At 40.5% G+C, this 23,721-nt stretch overlaps 1 protein-coding gene across 2 annotated transcripts; it reads left to right on the top strand.

The window, feature by feature from the left end:
- The first annotated feature begins 2,000 nt into the window (after nt 1-2,000).
- LOC311251978 (uncharacterized protein) lies at nt 2,001-22,494 on the top strand. 2 transcript variants are annotated; one of them, XM_084344715.1, is made up of 17 exons: nt 2,001-2,239; nt 13,137-13,219; nt 13,742-13,822; nt 14,541-14,600; nt 15,157-15,327; nt 15,858-15,932; nt 16,971-17,099; nt 17,264-17,309; nt 17,593-17,683; nt 17,831-17,972; nt 18,328-18,432; nt 18,525-18,612; nt 18,944-18,977; nt 19,281-19,355; nt 20,470-20,572; nt 20,688-20,827; nt 21,744-22,494. In XM_084344715.1, exons 1-17 carry the CDS (start codon nt 2,194-2,196, stop codon nt 21,874-21,876), a joined length of 1,602 nt encoding a protein of 533 aa, XP_084200841.1. In that variant the 5' UTR covers nt 2,001-2,193; the 3' UTR covers nt 21,877-22,494. The 2 variants fall into 2 exon arrangements, with proteins under 2 accessions (XP_084200841.1, XP_084200842.1); XM_084344716.1 differs by lacking the exon at nt 15,858-15,932.
- Nucleotides 22,495-23,721: the final 1,227 nt, after the last annotated feature.

Here is a 23,721-nt window from a genome sequence, read left to right as displayed (position 1 = left end):
GCTCCAATGATTTTATTATAACATAAACATGTCCCTTGTTTCTATTGGCATAAGGGACATTTCCAGGTTTTGTCCATGGACAGACATGAGCCATGGAACCAGTGGTCACAGTCATCACATTGGATCTGTTTAATTGAAAACAAATGATATATTTCATTTTTTTTTATTCATTATTATTTGACACCTAAACATTATTATATTTTTTTCATGACTATATAACAATTCAACATGTCTTTAACTGTTTTTCAATTACTCACCCATTGTACAATTGCAGTTCCTGGTCCTGGTGGCTTGAGGGTGGCACACATAGCACAGCAATTTTGATCATCAAAGACTATAAAAACAACAACATTTATTTAATTATATATACCTCGTATGTATCTTGTTTTTGATTTGTATGCTTAATTAGCGTTTACCTGAGGCCTCCAGGATGTGAAGAGCCAGATCTCTCCTCTCCTCCATTTCTTTTTTTAGATGTGCTGAAGTAATGTGCACAAATAAGTAATAACTGTATTAACCATAAGTGTATGAGGATTTTTATGGGGCCCTCAGGAACGTGGGGCCCTAGGCAACCGCCTAGTTTTGCCTAATGGTAAGTCCGCCCCTGCAACAGTATCAGCTTTTGGAGTTGCATGAAGTGCTTTTTGGCTCCATGAGGCATTATGGTCTTAATTGTGGCGATGTAATGTTTTAAGTATTATATTTAAAATTGTTGATACCCAGCAGTGCCTAACAGGTCATCCAAGACTATATTTAAACCAGATGTTTTCAATAAATAGCTGATTTTCCTTTGCAGTTTTGTTGCATTGCATTTGCTATTTCCTGAGAAGAACAAGATCTGCAGGTACCGAGTACACTTTGCATGCTCCAGCATACCACAATTGTTCACAGCACCTTGTGATAGGATATTAAAAGAAACAATGTGAAAGTATGAAGATGTATTTGGAGAAACAAAACTAAAAAGCATGGCCACTAAACTTTAAACTGCAACAATCCATCACAACATGATAATCTGAGGTGGCCTTTACGTTAAACCTCCTCTCTGTGAAAGTCAGTGCAGTATTACCACCCAGTGGACAAAGGTGTAGTCTGCATTCCTGGTGCAGTTTCCTGTGAATCATGATGGTTTTATCTGTACCCACAAATATTCATTCCATCCAGCACAGAGACCATAGCTTTCCAGTTTTAAGTAGGTCAACTTGTCAGGAAATACCAGATGGCTTACAGCCTGTTGTTCTCAGGATATTTCTCCTTTCTGTGCGAGACTGGTTGATTTTTCCCTCATGGAAAAAAATAGACACAAGACAAGAGACAAAGTTATGAAACCGTCGAGTGAAGCTGAAAAGGATGTTGGATTTCTTAGAGAATTTCCTTCAAAAGGAAACTGTTGATTGATTCTAACTAACATTTTATATATACTTTTTTATTTGTACGCTTGTCTGTAGACATATTAAACATTTGTGCATGTAGTTCACCTGCATTTGCACTGACTCATTAATTCAAAAATAATTGGAATTAATGAACTTGAAGTGTACCATCTGAGCAGTCTGCATTTTCCCTCTCATAAATAGCACTTTATATCAAATGACATGGTTTTATTTGCATTATGTTGTTTTAATTGTCTTTTAAATTACAAACACCTTGTAACCTTGTTAAGAAAGGTGCTATATAAATACAATTATAGTGATGATGATGATGATGATGATGATGATATTATTGCAAATTTCCCCATTGTGGGACTAATAAAGGATTATCTTATCTTTTCTTTTATCTTATACAATTAGCTAGATTTAATGTGGAATTTAGTTTTGTCCTGCATTTACTCTCTAAATCCTAAATCATTTGATATTAAACCTTCACCAGTCATGACCAAGAGGCCCATTTTCAACGCTTTTGTGGTTTTATTTTGATGGCTGTTGACCGGAAGTCGTCATCAAATTCTGCCCGTCATTGTTTTATTGTTGAAAGTGGGCACCGGAAGTCGTGCGCGCAGTGGCGGCCGTTGGTTGCACGGCGGTGGAGACGGCACCGGAGGGCGGAGGACGACCAACGGGCGAGATTTCGCATGAACCGGCCGCCTCACCGGCGAGGTGTCAGCGCTGAATGAAGGCTGAAAAGTTGTCGTCTTGTCCGGTGTGACTAGTTTACATTTATCTGAGAGTGCGGGCCGATAATGCCGGACGGTAAAACCTGATGAAGTTCACCAGAGATATCTGCCGGCTGCTGGGCTTGGGAGGCGGTGAGTAAAAGTGCCAGTCAGCCGCTCACAACTTTGGGGGTTTTTCTTCAGTCATTTCGGTGCTCACAGCTTCTCATTTATCATTTTATATCACAGCCGCTGTGACGGCACCGATAAACCCAGGCTGAAAGAATACCTTTCACATTATAACGTCTAATTAGCTACTTTATGCGAGCTTTTAATATTTTGAATTGTGGACACAAACTGTTTTTTGCTAACAGCTAGCGTTAAATACAGTTTATAGCTAGGTTAGCTAACTTACCTGCTTACAGGTAACTAAACTTGCTAATATGAATGAATGCCAGTGTCATTTTGTGCCATGACTTTTTTTTTCTTTCATTTTTTCATCTTGCCTTATTAACCTACAAAAATGTTGATTTGCAATTTTTATTTAACTTAATTTAGTTGTTTTTTGGGGGTAGTGGAAGTAGCATTATATTTACAGGATAGAAAAATCAGACTTCTTCATTTTTTAACACCTATATTTTTGTGTTTCAGCAAACCCGTGTGTGACTGTGAGTGCATGCATTGTGTGAAAAATAACTTCAGCTTACATTATTTCACAATGAAATGCTTGTTCTGTTTCCCTTTAGGCTGTTTGACTGTAAAAGTTCATGTCACCAGATCTACAGTATGTTATCTTTAGTTTTTAGCACCCCGCTCAGTGATTTGCAGAAAAAAAGATATTTTTGGAAGTGATTACAGTAAGTTTTGAACAATACAAGCCTGTGGAGAAATGGTGAAACAAGCAATATGTAGTTAATCTACTATTGGTCTTGACAACGGGGAAATAGACATCGGTACAGCTCTGTTAATAACTCGGTGGTGTCCTGTTCCACAGCACATTTAGGAAAAAGTTATTTACAGAACTGTGTCAAAGTCTGTTTTCCCGTATTTTAACCTGCTCCCAGCCTTATTGTTAAACGTGTTCAATTGAGCTGATCAGATATTAGGGAGGAAAAAAAATCCTGATCCAGATATATCGTCCGATATTCTTAAATACACTTACACAAAATCAAACACTTGGAGCAAAGATACAAACGTAATGGAGGCACAATATTTGACAGTTTAACAATGAGCTGTATTGTCCACATTGACATAATTGGACTGAAACTGTAAACCCAAAGCATCCCTGTCTGCATTATGCTCCGTAAAAAAAACATTTCATATCGGGCAATATATTCGTTGATAGCAAAGTATCTGTGTGAGCGCCGACATCTCCCACTTGGTGCTGAGCGATATGAAAAAGAAAAACAAACACAGGTACCTTATTGCAGTGAAACTTGGTTGTTCCAGGGAATTAAACCCTAGTACCAGATATAGACCTCTAATGTTTATATAAAAGGAGATGTTGATACTTTTAACCCTCAAACAACCAACTTTGCAATCAAAAAACTATTTTGAGTTGTCTGGTGAGTGAAACGCTTGCAAGTTGTAAACCTGGGACCAGGGATGGGACAACTAATGAATTTATTATTAAAATGTTATTAATATAAATAATACTACTATTAAAAAAAAAGACTTGCAATAACTAATCATGGTAACCTTTCATCATCGGGATAAACGTGAATCTCCTCACATGAATGCCTTGAAAAAGCTGTCCAGCTCACTGACGTACATCCCTATATTGGTTTCCTGATTTAATTTTGAATTACCTAAGCCAGTCATCATGGCTGAAGGCATAGCTTGCTCATTGTATCCCCCACAAAAACAAGTTAAATCAGATGTGTAAATACTACTGATTCAAAAAAAGGACAGGGAGATGAGGGAGATGAGTTTACCACCGTTTATCTGTCCTTTACTTGTGCAGAAAGACCTTATGATTTATGATTACTCATTAGACTCTTTGAATGTTTGTTCTGCGATTCAATGTAAGGTTAAAGTGATTCCAGTATGTTTTAGTACATTTTTAGTTGTCATTTTAAAGTTTTAGGAATATTTTGATGAGGGTAAAATCATGAATCGCAGTTATGTTTGACGGGGTAATTATGTCAGTTCATTTTCATATCTTCCAATGATCGACGACGAGGCCAGCCGTCTCCTTTGCAGAGGAAGTTCTGGTCAAGCCAACCACATTAAATAGTCCTCCTCCTCGTCTTTGTTGATTTTACTGGCCGAGGAAAAACCACACCACCATCCACTGTATCAGAGTATATAACATAATGCTTTTCACTGACGGGTGCGCTGTCTTGAGTGAGTGAGAATGGGATGCGCAGCTCCAAAAATAGAAAATCAATATGTGGCGGCCGATGTTGTTATTGTGGCGGACTGCCACGAATAAATGAATGTGTGGGAAACACTGAAGTAAACTGGTGATGCCAGAGCTGATGCATGCTGCGTGATGCACATGTGTGACGAGGTGGGTGGGGCTGGAGGGTCTGTTTGCGCTGTAAAATCTCAGATTTTATCTTCCTGGGCGGGTCTCAGTTTACCTGGGCAGGTCGCCAAAGTAGAGCCTATGTATGGGAAACACTGGACACTGAATAACCATCAATAAAGGCACTTTAATTGTTGAATTAGCGCTGGGAGATGGTCCACATGAAGACTGTATAGAAACATCTGGAGTAGATTAACTGGACAGCTCAGTCCCCTCCTCTGAGCCTATGACCCCTGATACCTGTCACTATGTTGTTTATCTTTGAAACTCCATATATTAACAGAAATGTGAAACACATGTTGCTTCATAAAATACAATTGAACAAAGACAGAACAGCTCCTCTCTGCAATATCAAACTATAACCTGGCATTAACCTATAATAGGGCCTTACTCCAACCATAGAGGGCAGCGCTAAGGGAATTGCTACTGCAAAGAAGCAGGTTTTGATTGAGGACTACAGGAGAGAGGTATCTGCTCACTTCAGTGGACTCGCTTTATAAGTCGAGCCTTCCAGGATTGGCTTCTGTCCTGTAAAATCTAAATTTAAACTTTGAATTAGCAAAACAAAACTCATAATACAATAAAAAGTCTTTGTGATTTTGAACAGACTATTTTGCAGCAAATTTAGTTTTTGGCTGCTGTTACTGTGGAAATAGTTTCTTTGTATCTTGGTATTTAGAAAAAAATGAATTTAATCGGAGTTGTCTTGAGTCAGTGTTCATCATGTTTGGACTTGGAGTCTGCAGCGTTACATAAACCCTACCAAAAATATTTGACTGGTAAATGAGTTGTGCACTAACCTCTGAAGAATGTACACAAGCTGGTTTGACCTGCTTTAAGTCTGTCAAATGGTCAGCCCTGATTGAAAATAACTCTCTCATCTCATGTAGTATTGGACTCCATTGAAGTAACTAATGAATTATGAAAATGATCAGTCAGATGATGACCTTTGGTGCCCTCAGCATGGCTTTGGCAGCTGGAGTCATTTCAGTTTCTGGTTAGACAAACGCCTACATCCTAAACACAAGCTTCTCTTCCTGTTATTTAAGTCTCCCACCCAGACATAAATTAGGTTTATTTGCAATCAGTGTGAGTTTCCTTTCGTGTTCATCATACCTCTTGGCCTTGGACTGTCTCACGATAAAACATGCCGGCCTGTTGTACGATCTTCAACCGGTTTGATTTTTGCCAGCTGACTGAACCAGCATTTGTTGGGTGTAACGTAAGGTGGAGAGAACTAGCAACTTGTGGCTAGTTAGCAGGAGCCTGGGGATAGCCGACTAGCTCAGCTCCACAGGTGGTGCGGTGCTTATGTCTTGGTATGATGTACTAAAACTGAGAGTTGTGCTCACAGTGCCACTGTACTTCTCAGACACAAGTTTTAATCTTAATCATTAGACAATGATAAGTTATCTCAGTGAACAGAGTCTAGAGCCTTCGTTCACAAAGCAAAAACACAGTTAAAAACACCAGCGTCTGTAATTTTTACATTTACCTTCAAGTGAGTTTAGTTTTATGAAGACTTTGAGTTGAAAACTCAAACGAAAGCTTTCAAAGTGTCTTTTAGAAACTCAGGTCATGCCGTAGTGAATCAGAAGCATCCAATAAATGTAACATTTTGTAAACACTGGATGTTCACAGACATCAGGTGAGCTCATGTGAGCTCATGTGACCACAGTGACAGATTTTAGGTCCTTTGTCTTGTTTCAGCAGAGTGTGAGTATCAGTTGATGAGTCAGAGGGAGAGCACTTTAGTTTGGACCTACCAGTGTGTGTGTTTAATTTGGCACATTGTGTGTCAGTGTCTTTGGGTGTGCCTGTGTGTGTGTGTGTTTATGCCAGCGTGTGCGATCCGTTTGTTGAATTGGCCGGAGGGCTGATGATTCAGTGCTCACCACAGACACTCATTAGCCTCGAGTTTCCTTTTTCTTTAAATCATTCAGCTAATGAGAGAGACGGAGAGGAAACCACTCCCCTCTGGACGGCAATGCTGCTGCTGTATTTTGTATAAATGAAAGAAATACAACAAGGCAGAGGTCATTTGGTATTTATTTTATTAATATAGACTTTTTGATTTCTTATTTTACTTATTGTGGTTTATGTTTTTTTATTGATTCATTTCTCACCCTTTATTTTTTTAAGGTAAATTTCACTGCTCTCTTTTCATGTCTTAGATTTTGATGAATCTAAATCTGTGAAAAATCAATTGCGAAATTAGTCTTGAGAAGTCCTTTTATGGCTAATCCATCAAATTAATGATCTGACAAACTAAAGCACTTGATGAAATTAAAATCCCAATACTGTCATAATGCAGTGAGCATTGTCCTTAATGTCATAGTATATACTCTTTTTGATTTAAAGCTGTAAAGAAGTGGTTTTGAAAGACGAAACACCAACAAATATGAATCGGAGCAGAATATTTTGTTAAATATAAGAGTTGTGAATTGTGGAAAATATAACTTCTAATCTTTTTTTAAATACATTTTGACTTTTGGACTTCACAACACTTAGTTATTACCTCTGCAAAGGATGTTGTGTTTTTGCTTAGCCATATTGCGATTTTGATTATACGAAGATTAATTGTGCAGCTCTAATTAAAGTGTATGAACGAGCCGCAAATCAAAAGAGAAATAAAAGCTTCAAAGTTATTCTAAAGTCTGAAATATGACCCATACATGTCTTAAATATAAACTTTATTGATTTGGCAGTTACATACAGTGTATTTTCTCAAATATTGTCCGTCATTTAAGATCGGAGAGGGTTTTCAGCTATGGTAATGCTATATTTTATGTAAGTGTATGCACTGTTTGTCAGTAGAGGAGGTCGTTCTTTATGGTAAGGTGGCCTTCTACCTCCAACATTAAGTTTTAAGTAAAACTACAGACCTCTTTCACACAACTACTGTATAGTCATTATGTTTAATGTGACTGTTGTTTAGGCTGTTATCAACTAACAAAGTGGGTCATAAGAAGTTAATCTATGAGGCTTTCAAACTTCCTGTGGGGAAACCACAGATATTATCAGAGACAAACATTTATTTATGATTTCCCTGCTGTTTTCTCTGAATTTTATCATAATTTAGTAAGAAGCCTTTCTGTTTGCTGAAGTGCTCCATTCACTGTTCCTTCTGTTTGTTTTTAAAGCAAAGTCAGCATTTCTTTCATCAGTTCCTCACATCAAATCCCTTCCAGCAGTTCAGACGTTGTCTTCGCTTTCCTGGAAATCTTGTGAGAAAGGATTGTGAAATAACCACAGGAAGGGTTGAGTCTTATTAATAGCAGCTTTATACTCAGAAAACCATCAAAATAGAATCAGTGGATATAGATATGCACCCTGACACGCAGCAGCCCTCGTGGGGTTCACTGATAAATTGAAGCGTTGGTTATCGTTGGCATTAAGTTCACCCTGTGGTCACGGCCACACCATCTGCCTCCTTCCCAACCAAGCACATTCTGTAACACCAGCCCTGCTGATAACAAAGACGGCGAAAAAGGGAGAACAGCTCGCTACTGCTGGGCTGACGGGACCGATAAGACCAGCAAGGTCACCAAAAGCATGTCTCATCTCGTTCACCTCCTGCTCCCCCTCTCAGCGAACAAACTGAGATCAGAGATTAAGGAACTCGATGAGACGTTAGTAGGTCACACTTTGCTGCACTGCCTCATCTCAAATCACTGCCATTCAAACCAACACCAAGCAAATCATTCTGGCCTCAGTGCAGACATGAGAGAGGATTCCTCAGACGGGAAGGGTCAATACGTTACTTCACCCTCCCTCAGTGTGCCTCTAATTTCTCCTGTTGGGCGTAGACGGACTGGTACGGGGGCCCTGAAGCAGGCTCTTCTTCTGGACTGCATGCACAGAAGATCCTGATTTGAACCGTAGTAATAAGATACACACAACTATTTCTGCAAATGTGTCCAATTAGATATCAATTCTGTGTCAACCACAGTGTGTTTTTGTCAAAGAATGTGTTTAACACACTAAATGTAGCTTTGTTAGACACATTGTCTTTGGCAGCCAGATCTTTACTAACTAATGATTTGCTAATTTGGATTTGTGAAGCATGTTCTCCTCCATACAACTCCTGCCAACCTCTGTTCTAGGTCGCGGTCACACATAAACGAATGCAGGCGGATGGTCAGTGCAGGATGTGAGGCACATGGTTTGCAGCTCTTTTTAGTGGTCAACATATTTGCTGGATTAGGCTCGACTTCACCAATATTAAACTCTATGCGCAGCCAAGATATGAATTTGCCTCGCCACAGGATGCAAATGCTTTATTTGCCCCGTCGCTCACACAGAATTGGAAGTGAACAGGACTGTGATTTTGTGTATGCGTGACTGTGCCCGAGTACAGTGTGTAAACAAAGGAAGGCTTTCACTCCCATGCTGCATGTCCGATAATCTGCTAAAAGTATAGCTCTAGTCCTAAATTCTCTCTTTTCCCATAACTTATTCTGTTATTCTGCTCTGCACATAAACAGAAAGATAAAAAACTGAAAACACTGTTGTTGATAGAGAGGTGTGTGTGTGTGTGTGTGTGTGTGTGTGTGTGTGTGTGTGTGTGTGTGTGTTGATATGGGTGTGTGTTTAAAACAAGGGAGGAAACTGTCAAGGCCACCCCGTCCGGCAGCCCTGAGAACCACATGTGGCTCTCATATCAAACAGCAACACATGGTTTGATACACAGAGCTCATTCTTGACTCCCTGAACATTTTTTGTTGTTGAGATAAAAGAGCAGACATGAAGCCTTTTTTTACTGGACCATCAGATCCAATCAGTTGCCTTTATTTAAACCTACAGTCCATGACAGTGCTGTTCAAGCCTGTTGACATTTTGCTGAGTGTGCATGAGCTTGCATGCAAACTCATGTGGCCTCGTGGCAAGTGCAATTTGTTGTCTCTCACAGTTGATGTGAAAGTTTCCATGGTAGTAAATATTGTGAAGCAAAGCTGAATGAAAACAGTAAGACTTCAGTCAATCATGTCAAAGTGTGTGTCGTCATCTGACAGCGGCAGTTGCTGTTCAGTCGAAACCTTAACAGCGGGTTAAATCCCTAAAGACTCATATTTTTCCCCTGGTGTATTCTGTTGATGGCTGTGAGCTGGTCTGTGTTCAGATCAAAACAATATGCGATGGTAATTGTGATCAGAAGTACATGAGCAGTATTGTTTAGCCGTGATACACAATGTTTTGGAGTGCCTGGGTGTATAAATGTTTGTGACTGTAGGGAAGCAACAGTCAAACAAACAATTATTCATTCAGGAAAGTTGAATGAGCGTGCCGGTTCTCAGGGTGATGACCTTTCCATCCACAGATAAGGTGATGGAAGACGGACGTGCCACTGTTGTATACAGATGTAGCATTTCTGTAGGTTGAAGCAGGGCTGAGAAATATATACATTTTATATTGTTATTGTGATATGAGACAATAACGATAGCCAATATCATCTTAGATGATGATGATGATGAAATTTCAGAGGATTCTGGGAAAAGAGTGGTTTATTCCCTGACAGTAGTAATTTTAAAACCCTCAGTCCTACATGGTACACTCACACAGGTGCTTTTAGTTAACCTGATATGACCTTGTTTGACTTCCCCCTCACTCCCCTCACTGCACCTGTCATGATGAGAAAACTTAAGACTTTTTCTGGTGTTAAAGATGTCAGAGTTTGTCTTGGCCAGTTACAGACTAGTGCATTTACTGCCCCCATCTGTCAGAGGGGGCGGCTGCTGATGATCAAACTGCTTTCACTGTGTCCTGCTGCATGAAAGGCAGCTGTGCTCAGGAGCACAGTGAATACTGTAGAGTAGCTGGTGATGTATTCTATAGGCTGTCATGTGAGTGGTTTTATGTTGTGGAGAAGGAGAATGTGTTTCAGTTACAAACCTATAATTTGGCCCGGGCTAAATGTGGATGGTTACCCAAAACAGGCATGTTATTCTCTCACAAACATCCTCCCTCCTTTCCTCTCTGGTTATTCCTCCTGTGGTCGCTGTGAGTCAGGTGGTGTTGTGGCTCTTAATGCCAAACAGATTCAGTTTCTACTCATTCCAAAAGTTTCTGAACGGACGGTCTATTCCTGGACCCAGAGTTTACTCCCCTCGCCTTTTCATCTGTCAGCGTTGTGTGTTTGAGGGAGTGTTGGCCTGAGATGGTACTTTATATCCGTCATTTATCCAGAACATGCAACCTGTTTCATAGTATCAGCAGTTTTGTTTCATAAAAGCAATGCAGCCTGGTCTTTTGCCCTTTGGTCGGGCTACATGTGTACTGTACCGCGTATGAACAGCTCCTTAAGTGGAGTTCTTACGAGAGATTGATCAGAACATGTAGCTGGATTCACTGTTATATGAATCAACGTTGGATGTTTTAATGCCACATGTAGAAGTAGAACGTGAGATTTCCATGTCTGTTTTGATTATACAGCAGGTCTAGGTGTTATGTAAATACTAAAAACTGTGCCCTTAATCAGAAACTGTGCCTTTAAACGAGCTGTCGGGACTTCTGTAAGGTTGTGATGCCAAGACTATACAGTCACTGCCCTGGATACATGGTGGGCGGTGCCTGCTCACACCTGTGAGAGCTGACCAATCAGAGCACACTGGGCATTTTGGGAGGGGGGCCTTAAAGAGAGAGGCAGATTTTCATGTTATGTTTTTTCATTATATGAGTGTGAAGAGGGTTATTGTCTCCTGATTTCTCCACACATGTCGTTTTTTAAAAATCTTTTTTCGTTTTTCATCTGCAGCTATCTTTAAGCCTCAGTGGTCGTGTCAGCCACATGCTTCATGTACACCACGATTCATTTGCCTATTTCCCTGACAATTTGTTGCAGTTTGCTACAACTTTTCTATTTCAGCCAAGCGAAAAAAACTTTCTTGCACTAGTTTGTTTCTATTCAGGTTCGTACTAACTGATATGCAGATAGAAACAGGCGGATACAAATTGTTACTTAATTATCTGTAACATCTTCAGGATTTCTGTAGTGGGATTTGTTCTTGTTTACCAGTGGCTCTGTAAATAGCTGGTGGCATGTCACTACTGCTTGGGAAACAGATGGGTCCTTTAGCAATCGCTTGAAATTAAAAACTGCCGGCTGTTGCGTTTCCCCCTGCCACTGGTGTGAGTGGACGGTAACCGATCTACTTCAGCAAAGTCAGTGTTGAGAGACAGTTTACTACCATCCCAGGTCTGATAGCCAGCTGGTAAATGTGTCAATGCACATTGTGAATATGGATTTTGTCTCGGTAGGATCACTTGGGTCAGTTGGAATATAAGCAAGAGAGTCGGAGGTTTCTCTGTGGAAGTTTTCCAGAATGCTTCTGGATACCTGAGCTCTATTTCTGTCCAGAGGCCCTTAGATATTTCTGGCATGGTGACCTATTGGTGTGGTATGAGTGGAAGGGAGCAGGATTCCCCTCTTTCAAACACACCCGCCTGCCTGGGGCCGTATTAACATGCACCAAACCTTTTCCACATTTTGGATTTAAATATTTCATGTGATGGAAAGAATCTCGTGGGTTGCAAGATGCACATTTTTCTAATTTTAGCTTTATTTTAATTTAGTTTGACATAAAAGGAATCAGGTAAAATATGTCCAACAGAACAAACACATTGATGACGTCAGTGTGCTGTGGAAACGCAGTGTAGGACTTTGATCCAGGAACGTGAACCTACACGACTGAATAACGTTACACATGATATATGAAACAGATCAGTGAGACCACCGGCAGAATAGAGCAGATAAAAACTGAACAAAAATGAATTTCTTATTTACATGTTTTTTAGTTTCAAGTAATAAAACGTAAACCATAAATTGCGACATTTATTGTCCTTTAAAGGTTGAAAGACAGTTTTTTTTAAACCTCGAGGCCACTGTAAATATTTGATGTTTAATGCTTCATTACACAGAAACACTATCAGCTGTCCATGCTGCAGCATTAAAACATCACATTTACATGTTTGCCTTCATCAGTGCTGAGCAGATTATACTGCCTGTGTTGTCATTACAGTACGTGTACCTGCTATTTTACTCCCTGTATTCAGGACAGACCTTTTCTCGTTCAAACAGACCACATCTCTGGTCGTATAACAGCCATCATTTGACTTTATTCTAGTAGGCTTTACATTTATATCAAATATATTATTGTGTTGAATGGGGTCCATTTTGCTCTGTGAGCTGCGCTGTCGCTCATTAAAGCTGAATGTTTTCACACTGATTCGTTTCTCTGCTTTCTTCATCCAATCACAAGCTGCCACACGGTCACCTGTGCAGTTTTGCATGTGTCAGTCGGGCACTGGAAATCAGCACACACACACACACACACACACACACACACACACTTGCACTCTCTCTCTCTCTCTCTCTCTCTCTCTCTCTCTCTCTCTCTCTCTCTCTCTAGACAAACAGAATCATTGTGAAAACACGTGACAGTGAAACTGAAAGCAATAGAAAGAAGTGTCAAATGTCATACCTCGTGAATGAAGACACATTTATTCTGTGTGTGTTTCCAGATGGACCAGGTGAGGAGGAGATGGAGGTTCAGGATGGAGCGTCTGCTCTGACAGACAGAAGAAAAGACCAAGGCTCTTCACAGGTAGACGGACATTTTACTCTGCTATATTAAGTGTGGATCAGTTTGTACTCTACAACTATCTAAATACTACAACGGACTTGCGTTTAAAAAATAAGTGGATTATTAGTAAAAAAAAATATGCACTGAATGTATTTGTAGTGTGCGTTAAAAACAAAGATCCCCATTTTCTCATCTACACTTTATGCACTTTGATACTTCTGATGTCTCATGAAGCTGAAGCCAATGACAAAGTACCTTGAGATGCAGTTTTAATAATGGCCAATGGATGCTGGACCCCCGGATCCAGGGTCATGATCCAGGGTATCACATTTTGGCCATTTAGTTGCAACGTTGTAAAGCAGTTATCTAAAGGAAAACTGTTTTACATCACCTCTCTCTACATATATTTTTTTTATCTATCTTTGCTTTCTGGCCATTTCTTACAATTTACACCTCAAAGAATTAACTCTAAGCTCTTGTTGAAGAAATGTGCACCTGTCAAGTTACCTGAGCCCTGAATATGATACTGTATGTCTCGATCAGGCGATGCTGAACAGTGAGGACGGTTTGGACGATGAGGAGAAAACGAGAAGGAGGGCAGAGAGGAGGAGAGCTAAAAGGAAAGTGAGTAAAATTATAATTAAAAACTTAATAAAAGGACGGTATCATTTAACATTTCTACTGACTGATCAAAGTGCAAAAAACTCATACGGAGCATTTTAAAATATAATTTGAAATACAAATTTATGATTTTTGCCTCCATGTCACATCAAATATCAGAAGGTTAATTTGAAACTCAAGTGTGGAGTATGTAGTCTCAGTGATATTGATAATGTCGATAGTTATTTGTATCTTTCATATTCTTGAGAAATGTCTAAAACATTGGTTGAAGCATCAATGACAGAACAAACTACGATGTGTTCAACAGTTTTATAGACTGATGATCACTATCCTCACATCCTCAAAGTTAATATTGTAACATCCACCACATGCGACCTTAAGTAAACTGCTCTGGACATGTAAAGCAAATATATGTTGTTCATGTTCTAGCTCACATCTTTGTTTATTATTCCTCACTAACCAAACTGAATGTGTCCTACATTCACGCACATCACCACGCCTGTCACCACACCTGTATTTACTCCTGTCACCTGTTGTCCTGTCTGTCCTCACACCTTTTTTTATTTAATAGATGTTACTGTTTTCATAAGTCCTGCCACACCCTCCTCATGACTGTACCTCGCCCTTTATGACACACCTGGCAGCACATGTGCTTCCACACCTGTGTCCATACATGTCTGTGTGCCATCCCACAGCCACCATGTCCATGCTCTCCTTTTAGAGGCAGAAAGAACGGAAGAAGCTGGAGCGAGAGGAGAGGATGGAGGACGCGTCAGAGCAGGTGAGATCATAAGGGCCTATATGTAATCTGGTGTTATTTCCCTATAGTTTGCATGCTGCAATATATTCATACCATCATCTTCATTTCCATATGTATTCATGCATTTATGTGTATATGCACACGTAAACCTGGAGGTGCATGTGTTTAATTGTCTGCTCTGGTAAACTTTTCAGTTACATTGTTGCACAGATTTTGAGCAAGTTTATTTAAATTTCAGCAAAATAAAATGTGATGTCAGTGTACGTTTCCGTTAACTAGCCTTACAGTAGAATAAGTAACAGCAGGTTCCTGATGATCAAGGTTTGTTCTTGTTTGTTCATCATGACTTCATCCAAACAGTCTGACTCATCCAACAGGTGTTTAGACTCTTAAGATATGTGACAAATGTAAATAACAGTGTACCAGAGACACTCACTGATCTTTTAAATTCTTACTGCTCAGTGTTTCCCTTTGAAAACACAGTAAATCTGATGTTACATAATACCTCTGTAAAGCCCGATTAGGAATATGTGAGTTCCTCTTCTAGGGTAATCTTAACACTTTAAACTCTTAACAGGAAGAGGAAGCGGCCAGAGCGGCGTCAGAGAGTGACAGTGAGGAGGAATTGAAAGAGGAGGAGGAATGGACCGCCGTCCGTCCCAGAAACAAATGCCAGCCCGAATCAGTGCCTGCCCTTGTGACGGACCTCAAGAGCAACCACCATTTGCCCCACAGGACCTCCGAGGAGGTGGGTTGAAGCCATGTTGGCATACTCAGTGTATCATTTGTTCATTTAAATTTAAAATAACAACACAACAGAGCGACCTGTTACTTTAACAGCAGTGCAAAGTGTTCATGAAACAGTCAAATTTCATTAAAGCGCTCATGAGTGAGGCATCGAATGCTTGATAAAACTCATTTTTGAAATTGATTTAGACAAAATGGTAAACTTTGTTGAGAGTCCAGTCCACAGCACTCATGGTCCAAGGCTGGAACATGTCATGTCCATGTGCACTGCAGGAAGATGTCTGAGCCACATTTCTTTAAGCCCAGTTCGGCAGCGCTCTTTGCCGTAAGGTTTAGAGTTGCATCAGGTGCTGCAAGTCTAGCTTTTCCTTCCTCTGGTCTAGAATAGAAAAGTTAACTGAATCTTTGTGTGTGGTTTGTTTCTGTTCACGAAGTTGGAGTTAAAAAATCCCGTTTATAACTTCAACCGAGCAATAATAGACTTGTGTGTACTACTTTGCCGTAATTTACTATCTCTTGTGTTCATACCAGTTAAGAACGAAGCTGAATGAAGCACACCACACTTTCCTTGGACCAAGGAAAGAGGACCAAGACCTCTATTTTAAGGTACCTTGGTGCGGTTACTTTGTAGCAGCTGCGTCTGATTGGCTCTTCCGCTAAAACTAATCAAACTGGAGAAGTTAAGACTGCAAATATGTTCGGTATGAACACACTTACTCAGCAGTATGAAAAGAAAACCACATGCCACGTCTTTCACTTAATGTTGGTCCTTGTTGCCTGAAATGTTTAATGCAGTTAGATGCGACACTGACTGAAGATGATAGTCGGGGGGTTTAGTGAGTAGAGTTGTTGTTTTTGAAGAAACATGAGTGCAAATGTCATAATATCAAACTCGTCAGACACAAGTGCAGTGTCCTTGAACAAGACATTGAGCAGCTACCTCCACTCTGACCTATCAGAGACCATATTTGTTTTAATGCTATACACACATACACAAACATGATTCAGTCCTCAAAAAACAACTACGGCTCCTCTTGTACTGCATCAGTGCGGCGTGGCATGGAGGCGATCAGCCTGTGGCACTGCTGAGGTGTTATGGAAGCCCAGCTCTGATAGCGGCCTTCAGCTCGTCTGTATTGTTTGGTCTGGTGTCTCTCATCTCCCTTTTGACAATACCCCAAAGCTTCTCTACGAGGTTCAGGTAAGGCGAGTTTGCTGGCCCATCAAGCCCAGTAATACCATGGTCAGCAAACCAGTTACTAGTAGTTTTGGCCAGCAGGACCATACCACCGGACCATATCGGGGGTCCATACCGCGGCGCATTGATGCAGTAATTTGTGCAAAAGGAGCCCCGAACAAGTATTGAGCGCATAGATTAACATACTTTTCAGAAGGTCGACATTTCTGTATTATAAATCATTTTTTTGGTTTTATGTAATATTTAAATATTTTGAGATACTGGATTTCTGATTTTCATGAGCTGTAAGCTGTAATCATCACAATTAAAACAAAAAAAAGGCTTAGAAATATTTCACTTTATGTGTAATGAATCTAGAATATATGAAAGTTTCACTTTTTGAATTAATTTTCAGAAAATAAAGAACTAAAGTATTGAGTGTTTTGTGTTACTTCCTGGTGTTTCAGGAGCCAGAGTGGGACGTCAGCAGTGCGTTTGTAGCCAAAGTTGCGAGCCACATCAAACTCAAAACCCTGAAGAGCAGAACAACACAGTTCTCCAGAGAGAACAAGGAGAACGAGGCCAGAGGCAGCCAGGTACACACACAACCAATGACCTGCTTCCTGATCCATCTTTACAGGAGGATCTGTAATCGGTGGAAATGTAATTCTGGAGAATATTTTATTGGTATGTTTGATGACAGCCAGTAAAATCAGCGTTAAATACCCAACATTAACAAAACTGTCTGCTGTGATTGCAGATGGAGAACACAGAAGAGATGAGGAGGAGAGGGGAGTCCCTCACAGGTGAATCATCTATTTGTTGTTGTTCAGAAGTGTGAAGGATAAAGATTAGTTTAAAACTTCAACTTGGATTAAAAAAACAGGATCATTTAAGGTATTTTCTGCTCACATTGCTGTAATACAAAGTGTTAATGGTCAAATAAAAAAGGATTTTCTCACATGAAGATTTTAGATGTACAAAATATTTGTATGCTTCTTAAATTTGTGAAGAATTATATAAGAAATATTTAACAGTAGTGTTTCAACTGATTTCATGAGGAATATATCTTCCCTGTATATTCTCTAGTGCAGGGCATTCAGATGTTCGGGCAAGGCCAGTACAGCCGGGCAGTGGACATGTTCACAGAAGCCATCTACTGTGACCCCAAAGACCACAGGTGAGCCGAACTATGAACTCTGACCCCGACAGCTACACTCTGACCCTGTCCTCTCCCGACAGTATCACCTGGTTTCCTCTGTCTCCTTCACACTCACTTTGGTTAAAGTCTCAGTCCGTCCGTCTGACTCTGTGTCTTGTCCCTCAGGTTTTATGGAAATCGCTCCTACTGTTATTGGTGTCTGGAGCAGTACTACTCTGCCCTAACAGACGCCCAGAGGTCCATTCAGCTGGCTCCTGATTGGCCGAAGGGATACTTCCGTAAGGGCTGTGCTCTGATGGGGTTAAAGGTCAGCAGCTGCTGTACGACAGAAAAGGCTCATTTATGCTCCCTTTACACGCAAAAATAGATCTGTCCATTTCACAATAATATACAACCGTCTCTGCCTACATACCACATCCATGGGTCTTCACGTTGGTATGGATGTTAAACAACCACTAGAGGACGCAGCCGCGCTGCTCAGCGGTCTCGCACGGACATCCACTTTTCCTTCGCTGCTGTCCAAGTCACAGTTAATTCCTGTCCGGTCTCTATGAATTAAACATGGAGCATAAATGAGCCTTAATGCGTTCCAATAATTTGCTTTCATTGATTTCATTGCTGAACCTAAAACGTATGCTGAGTTTGTGGTGTGTGTTTTCCAGCGGTACGGTGAGGCGGAGAAGGCCATTGAGCAGGTGTTGAAGTTGGATCAGAACTGTAAGGAAGCATCCAGCAAACTCTTCACCTGCCGCGTCCTGCAGCTCAAGGTGAGGAGCAGCTGGCTGGAGCTCATCCAAATGTTGATTAAGTGTCATGCTTTGAGGTATTATATAACTTACTCATTTTTTTTTCGCTGCAGGAGTTGGGTTATGAAGAAGAGCAGAGTAAAATGCTGCTGGACAAGTTCACCACCGTTCAGGCGGTCATCACCTCACCTGAGGCCAAAAGTAAGAGCCAGCTGCAGTACCACATCTGTCCACACAGGGGCAGCACCACTCTGAGTTAATCCACTCCTGTGGTTTGAAGAGGACATTACAGACAAAGAGCTGAAGGATACTTTATGAAGGAATAGTACATTTCTTTATTTAGTAGATTAAGTTTATCAGTATGATGTTATTGTTGATATAGTAGCAGCTCTTTAGTGTAGCCAGCCAGAGAAATGTAATGTTATTTACAGCAAACTCATCGGTTCATGATGTTGAATACATGTGATTAATGCTCTGTTTTTGTTCTTTTGTCATTACGTGACATCTACTTCCTGTCTCCTCTTACTCCCAGCACTGAAGCACACACCTCTGCAGGACCAGAGTGGGTAGGTTGTATAGCTGTAAACAATACACATAATCCCAACAGTCATTTTATGTGAATCTCACATATAACCTACAATAGTGTGTCGTTTTAAACTTGAAGCGATCAATTAGATTAAATAATAATACTGTAATGTTAATGTTCACAGATGTTAAACATACATTCACTACATTCATATAATGGACTAATAATCACTCTTTCTCACATTATTCTCTCCTGTGATCTTCACTTTGTCTCTTTCTGTTCACATCCTTCATTTGTTTTCTTTCTCTTTGCTAACGCTATCTTCTTATTTCTTCTCCTCCAGGAGTTGTCGCTCTCTGTGGGTTGGGAACATTACAGTGGAAGTCACAGAGAAAGACCTCTTGGATCTCTTCAAAATGTAAAAACACTGTGTGTGCATGTGCAGCGTGTGTGTGTGTGTGTGTGGACAAATTGTAGCTTTAAAAAGACGGAGTTATGAGTTCAGATTTAAGGGGTAATGAAACACATCCAGCTCTTCAGGAAGACTCCAATAGTGAGATGGACTTACTTTATCTTTGGGAGAATTATCTCTGCTCATGTAGAAACTCTTCATCCTTCAGTTTATCACAGTAGATATGTTGCTTTTGCTGGACAGGCAAGGAATGAAAACTGTAACTACTGCTACAGTTGTACTTGCTGTATATGAATGTGTGTGTTAGTTTTAGCAACAGTCAAAGCAGCAGTGACCTCACAGTTGTGTTTCAGATTAAATTTACTGCGGCTCAGACGTGACACAATAGAAAATGAGTGTCCAGATACTATGCAATATTTAAATAATAGTTTAATCTGTGCAATTTTGATCTAATATGGTTTTATTGAATACAGCAGCCAGTTTAGAGAGATTAACATAAACATACTGAGCATTCAGTGCATTTGTGACAGCAGCTTTATCGACCCACCTGCTGTAGATAAACTGTGTCCACGTTTTCAGTTTTTAAAAATGTCATGCCATGTCACATAATGATTTACTTGAGTAAAAACTGACAGTGCTGCAGATTTAAACACGTTCAGAACAGTTTTAAAGACATCTGAATCTGCATGAAGCATCACAGGTAGGAGACAGTTACAGTGAAACGACAAAAAACACTGTGAATATTGTTGTTGTTGTGTGTCAGCAAAATATGAATATTCTGCATTTGTAAGTAGTAAAAGCGGAGATGTAGTTGATGTAATTACAGTAGTAGTGACAGAGGTATGAAGGGTAGAAGCTGTGGTAGCTGTGGTGTAGTTACTGAACTTAAAGTAGCCAAGGAGTCGAGATAGATAGATAGATAAAAAGTAAGTCATAAGGCTGATATAGCCAGTAACTGACAGTCCAGCAGTTTAAAGACAGATGTAGTTATTGTATCACTAGCAGCAGTAGTGGAAGGGTTGGTGTATAACTGTAATCACAATAACGTATTAATTGTCTGTAGATCTGTGCCGCGCTGATTTGCTCAAGGTTAGAAGCTCTGTGTCTTCGGTGGTTACAGGTTTGGTGAGATAGAGAGCATCAGAGTTCTTCATGAGCGTTTCTGTGCCTTCGTCAACTTCAAGAATGCCAACATGGCCGCCAGAGCCCTGGAGAAGCTGCAGGTGAGTGATCAAACATCTCAGATTTCATTGTCAGTGACTGAGTCTGTCAACAAGTACGCAGCACGCAGTCCCCCTGTTCTTCGTTTGATGAACTGTGCTGTTTCCTCCCGTCCAGGGGGTGGAGCTGGGGAGCAGCAAGCTGGTGATGAGATACCCAGACCGATGGATCCAGAGGAGCCTGCCCCCCATACAAAGGACCAACAGCAGCCTCAGCTCCAATGCTGCAGGAACACAGCAGAGCTCAGCTGCTGCAGGGTACCGAGCATCACACCCATAATACCTGTATCTGTGTGCTGATGTGCTTTGTTCTCTGCAGGTGTAAACTCAGATTGGTCCCTTACAAAGTGAGGGCATTTTTTTTTTACCACTTGTCACATCTTTAATTTGTGTTAGGGTTGCACCAACCTATTTCTTTTCGTTTTCTTCAGTTCCTATCCGATTTCAGTGTCTGAATGTAGATATCTGCAGATATGGGAACTTATAATTTTGTTACAGTTGGATGTTGGACGATGGCTTGACATTACAAGTTGTGTTTTTTTCTTTTCTGTTTCGAGACTTAAAATATGTCAGAACTAAGGACATGTTGAGTAAGCGAACTGTTACTGGCTCGGTTGTAGACTGTAACACAAGACTAAAAATATGGGGACGAATGGATATCTTTGTAAATTGGTTTAATTACTAGTTAATACATTTCTGCTACAGTCTTTTTTGGCTAAAAATTGCATTATTACATATTTATAATTAATATCGAATCGGTCCGAACCCTAATAAGGTCTCAGTCAAAGTTAAGGATACATTTTAGACAATTAAATTCCTTTTTAAAAGATAAATAAATGCCGTTTTTCCCCTCCCTGTGCATGTACACTACTGTATGTCGTGCTCTTTACATTCAAAGTCAAATGAAACTATTATAAGTACATCCCAGTTCCTTTGGGCTTTTTTATTCCGCATTCACTTTTTCGACAACTTCCAACTTCATAACTCATCGCTTTGTAATCATCCTCTAGTCACAGTATAATCCTTTTAATCACAGTGAAAATGTTCAGTGTTCACTGACAGAAAATAATCTTGTATGCTATATTACCAGCTGCGTCAGTCTCTGTGCACTATGAGCACCCTATTATTTGCCTGCATGTACTCTAAGTGCTCTTTCTCTGTGAATATGATGCAGGATGTTCTCCAGACGCTGTGTACCTATCGATGGAGACGTATGCTTCTACTGGCAGACCTCAGGCTGTTTCTATGGCGACAAGTGCCGCTTCAAACATATACCTGACCAACAAGGCCGAGACAAGAAACCATGACGACCCTAATTGTGTCCCCCTGCGCTCCTAATCACAGCACCAAGGCACATTAAAGAAGGATTTACAGAGCAGGAACAAGAAGGACAGAATGAAGTGAAGAGGCTGAGAAGATGCCTGAGAACACTGACAACTGGTGTGTGTGTGAGAGAAGACAGAGTCAGACGTGGTGTGTATGTGAAAGCCAAAGTGCTGCGACTCTGACCTGACGAGGAATTTTACAGCGTCCGGAGCCAAACCTCAGGAAGACGCGGAGAGAATAAATTCACGTTACCGCAAAACTTTTAACACAGCGAGGTCCTCAAAGGATTTTAATTTATTGGAAGCATCACCGAGGAGTCCCTTTGCTCCATCTGGATCCTAAAACATGTCGATGAACTTCCGGGTTTCAGCTGTGGGAAGTACGTCATCTGTCATCGGAGGGATTTACGTTTGGTTGAAGAATATTGGAAAACGATACCAAAGTCCAGTTCTGTGACAAACTCTCTCTTTACCACCACTGTCAAATAGCTTTAAAGTCAAGAGTTATTTTCATACTTTTAGAAGCAGACGAAACATTTGAAATGTTTACTGTACATATTGTATTGCACAAAACAATAAATCAATGAAACCTTCTTAAAATGTTTTCATGTTTCCTCAAAACCTCCAATCAGTTATCAGCCTTTCAGATCCTCAGTCACACACACACACACACACTTCTGTCACGGCTGCTGCAGTGAGTGTACCACAAACTCACACTTCTTAACTACTGTGAAGTCACATCAGTTATTATTCATAAAATTTGCACATTAACTAATGTGACTAACTAATCTAACTCGTATTTTAGTCATTTCCTAGGACTTTCCCAACAGGAACATCCTTGTTACCACACTGCACAGCCTCACTTCCAGCTCTCTGAGGCTTTGCTAAAAGCTAAATGCTAACACTTCAATATACAGAATGGTGCTACATGCTAACCCAGCTGCTGTTATACCTGGTTCAAGAAGAATAAGGACCCAGCACCACCAACTTCCAACATGAAGCTTATTGTGGCAGGTAAGTTTCACTCCTTCACCAACACACACGCCCATTCACTACAGATTGCAGCTAGCGAAGGCGTCACACTGAGGGCGCCCTCATACACTGTTTGAAGCTAGAAAGGTGGCAGGATATAAAGAGTCAATGAACATCTTTTCCTTCTGATTAAAATTTCTTCCCTAAAACTACAAAGTGCTCCTGCTGGACCAATCATTGCTAATTTCCCTTGCTGCCATATTCCAGCAAAAGAGTCCAGTCTCAATGTGAACGTAACAGTTAAGATATACAAGAATATCTTCTTGTATCTCGTGCTTCTCTGCACATAAATGGTATTGTTTAGGTCTGATGATGTGATTCAAATCAGCTGTTTCCAGAGAAGTTGATTCTGCAGAAAGACAGTTGATTGTTGAGTGTCATTCACAGGGCGTCAGATATCCACACGTCCCTAGAATCACCTTCTCTCCCTTTACCTGTCACAACAGGTACGGAGGAAGTGATTACATGTTGAATACTTTTCCGTCTTCACACCGGCCCCTCAGACGTTGTTAGGGCGGTGTATGTGTGCAGTATAGATACCTGAAACACATTCATAAGTTTTATGTTTTCCTATAAAGTGAGACGGAAGGCCGTGCCAGGTTTGAACAAACTGTAAACCTCTGCCAACCACAATGATCTCACAAGGTTTTTTTCAAGACCACATCCTTTTCAAGGGGAAGACACAGGCACAGTATTTGCCCTTCACATTATCGACAGTGCGTGACGATTTGAGTCAACAAACAGATGAGAGGAGCAGCTATGGGCTTTACAGCAGCAGCAAGTGGATTTATTATC

The sequence above is a fragment of the Pagrus pagrus genome (genome assembly GCF_965226575.1).
Source record: "Pagrus pagrus genome assembly, chromosome: 2".
Taxonomy (NCBI): Eukaryota; Metazoa; Chordata; class Actinopteri; order Spariformes; family Sparidae; genus Pagrus; species Pagrus pagrus.
The sequence above is the reverse complement of the archived record's forward strand: the minus strand, read 5'-3'. Positions and strand labels throughout refer to the sequence as shown.

Bases quoted from the DNA above. Each gene is read 5' to 3' on its own strand.
- LOC311251978 (XM_084344715.1), top strand. From the start codon at position 2,194: ATGAAGTTCACCAGAGATATCTGCCGGCTGCTGGGCTTGGGAGGCG. The intron at 17,100-17,263 runs GTACACACACAA...CTGTGATTGCAG, and splicing joins ACGAGGCCAGAGGCAGCCAG to ATGGAGAACACAGAAGAGAT. The intron at 19,356-20,469 runs GTAAAAACACTG...CGGTGGTTACAG, and splicing joins CTCTTGGATCTCTTCAAAAT to GTTTGGTGAGATAGAGAGCA.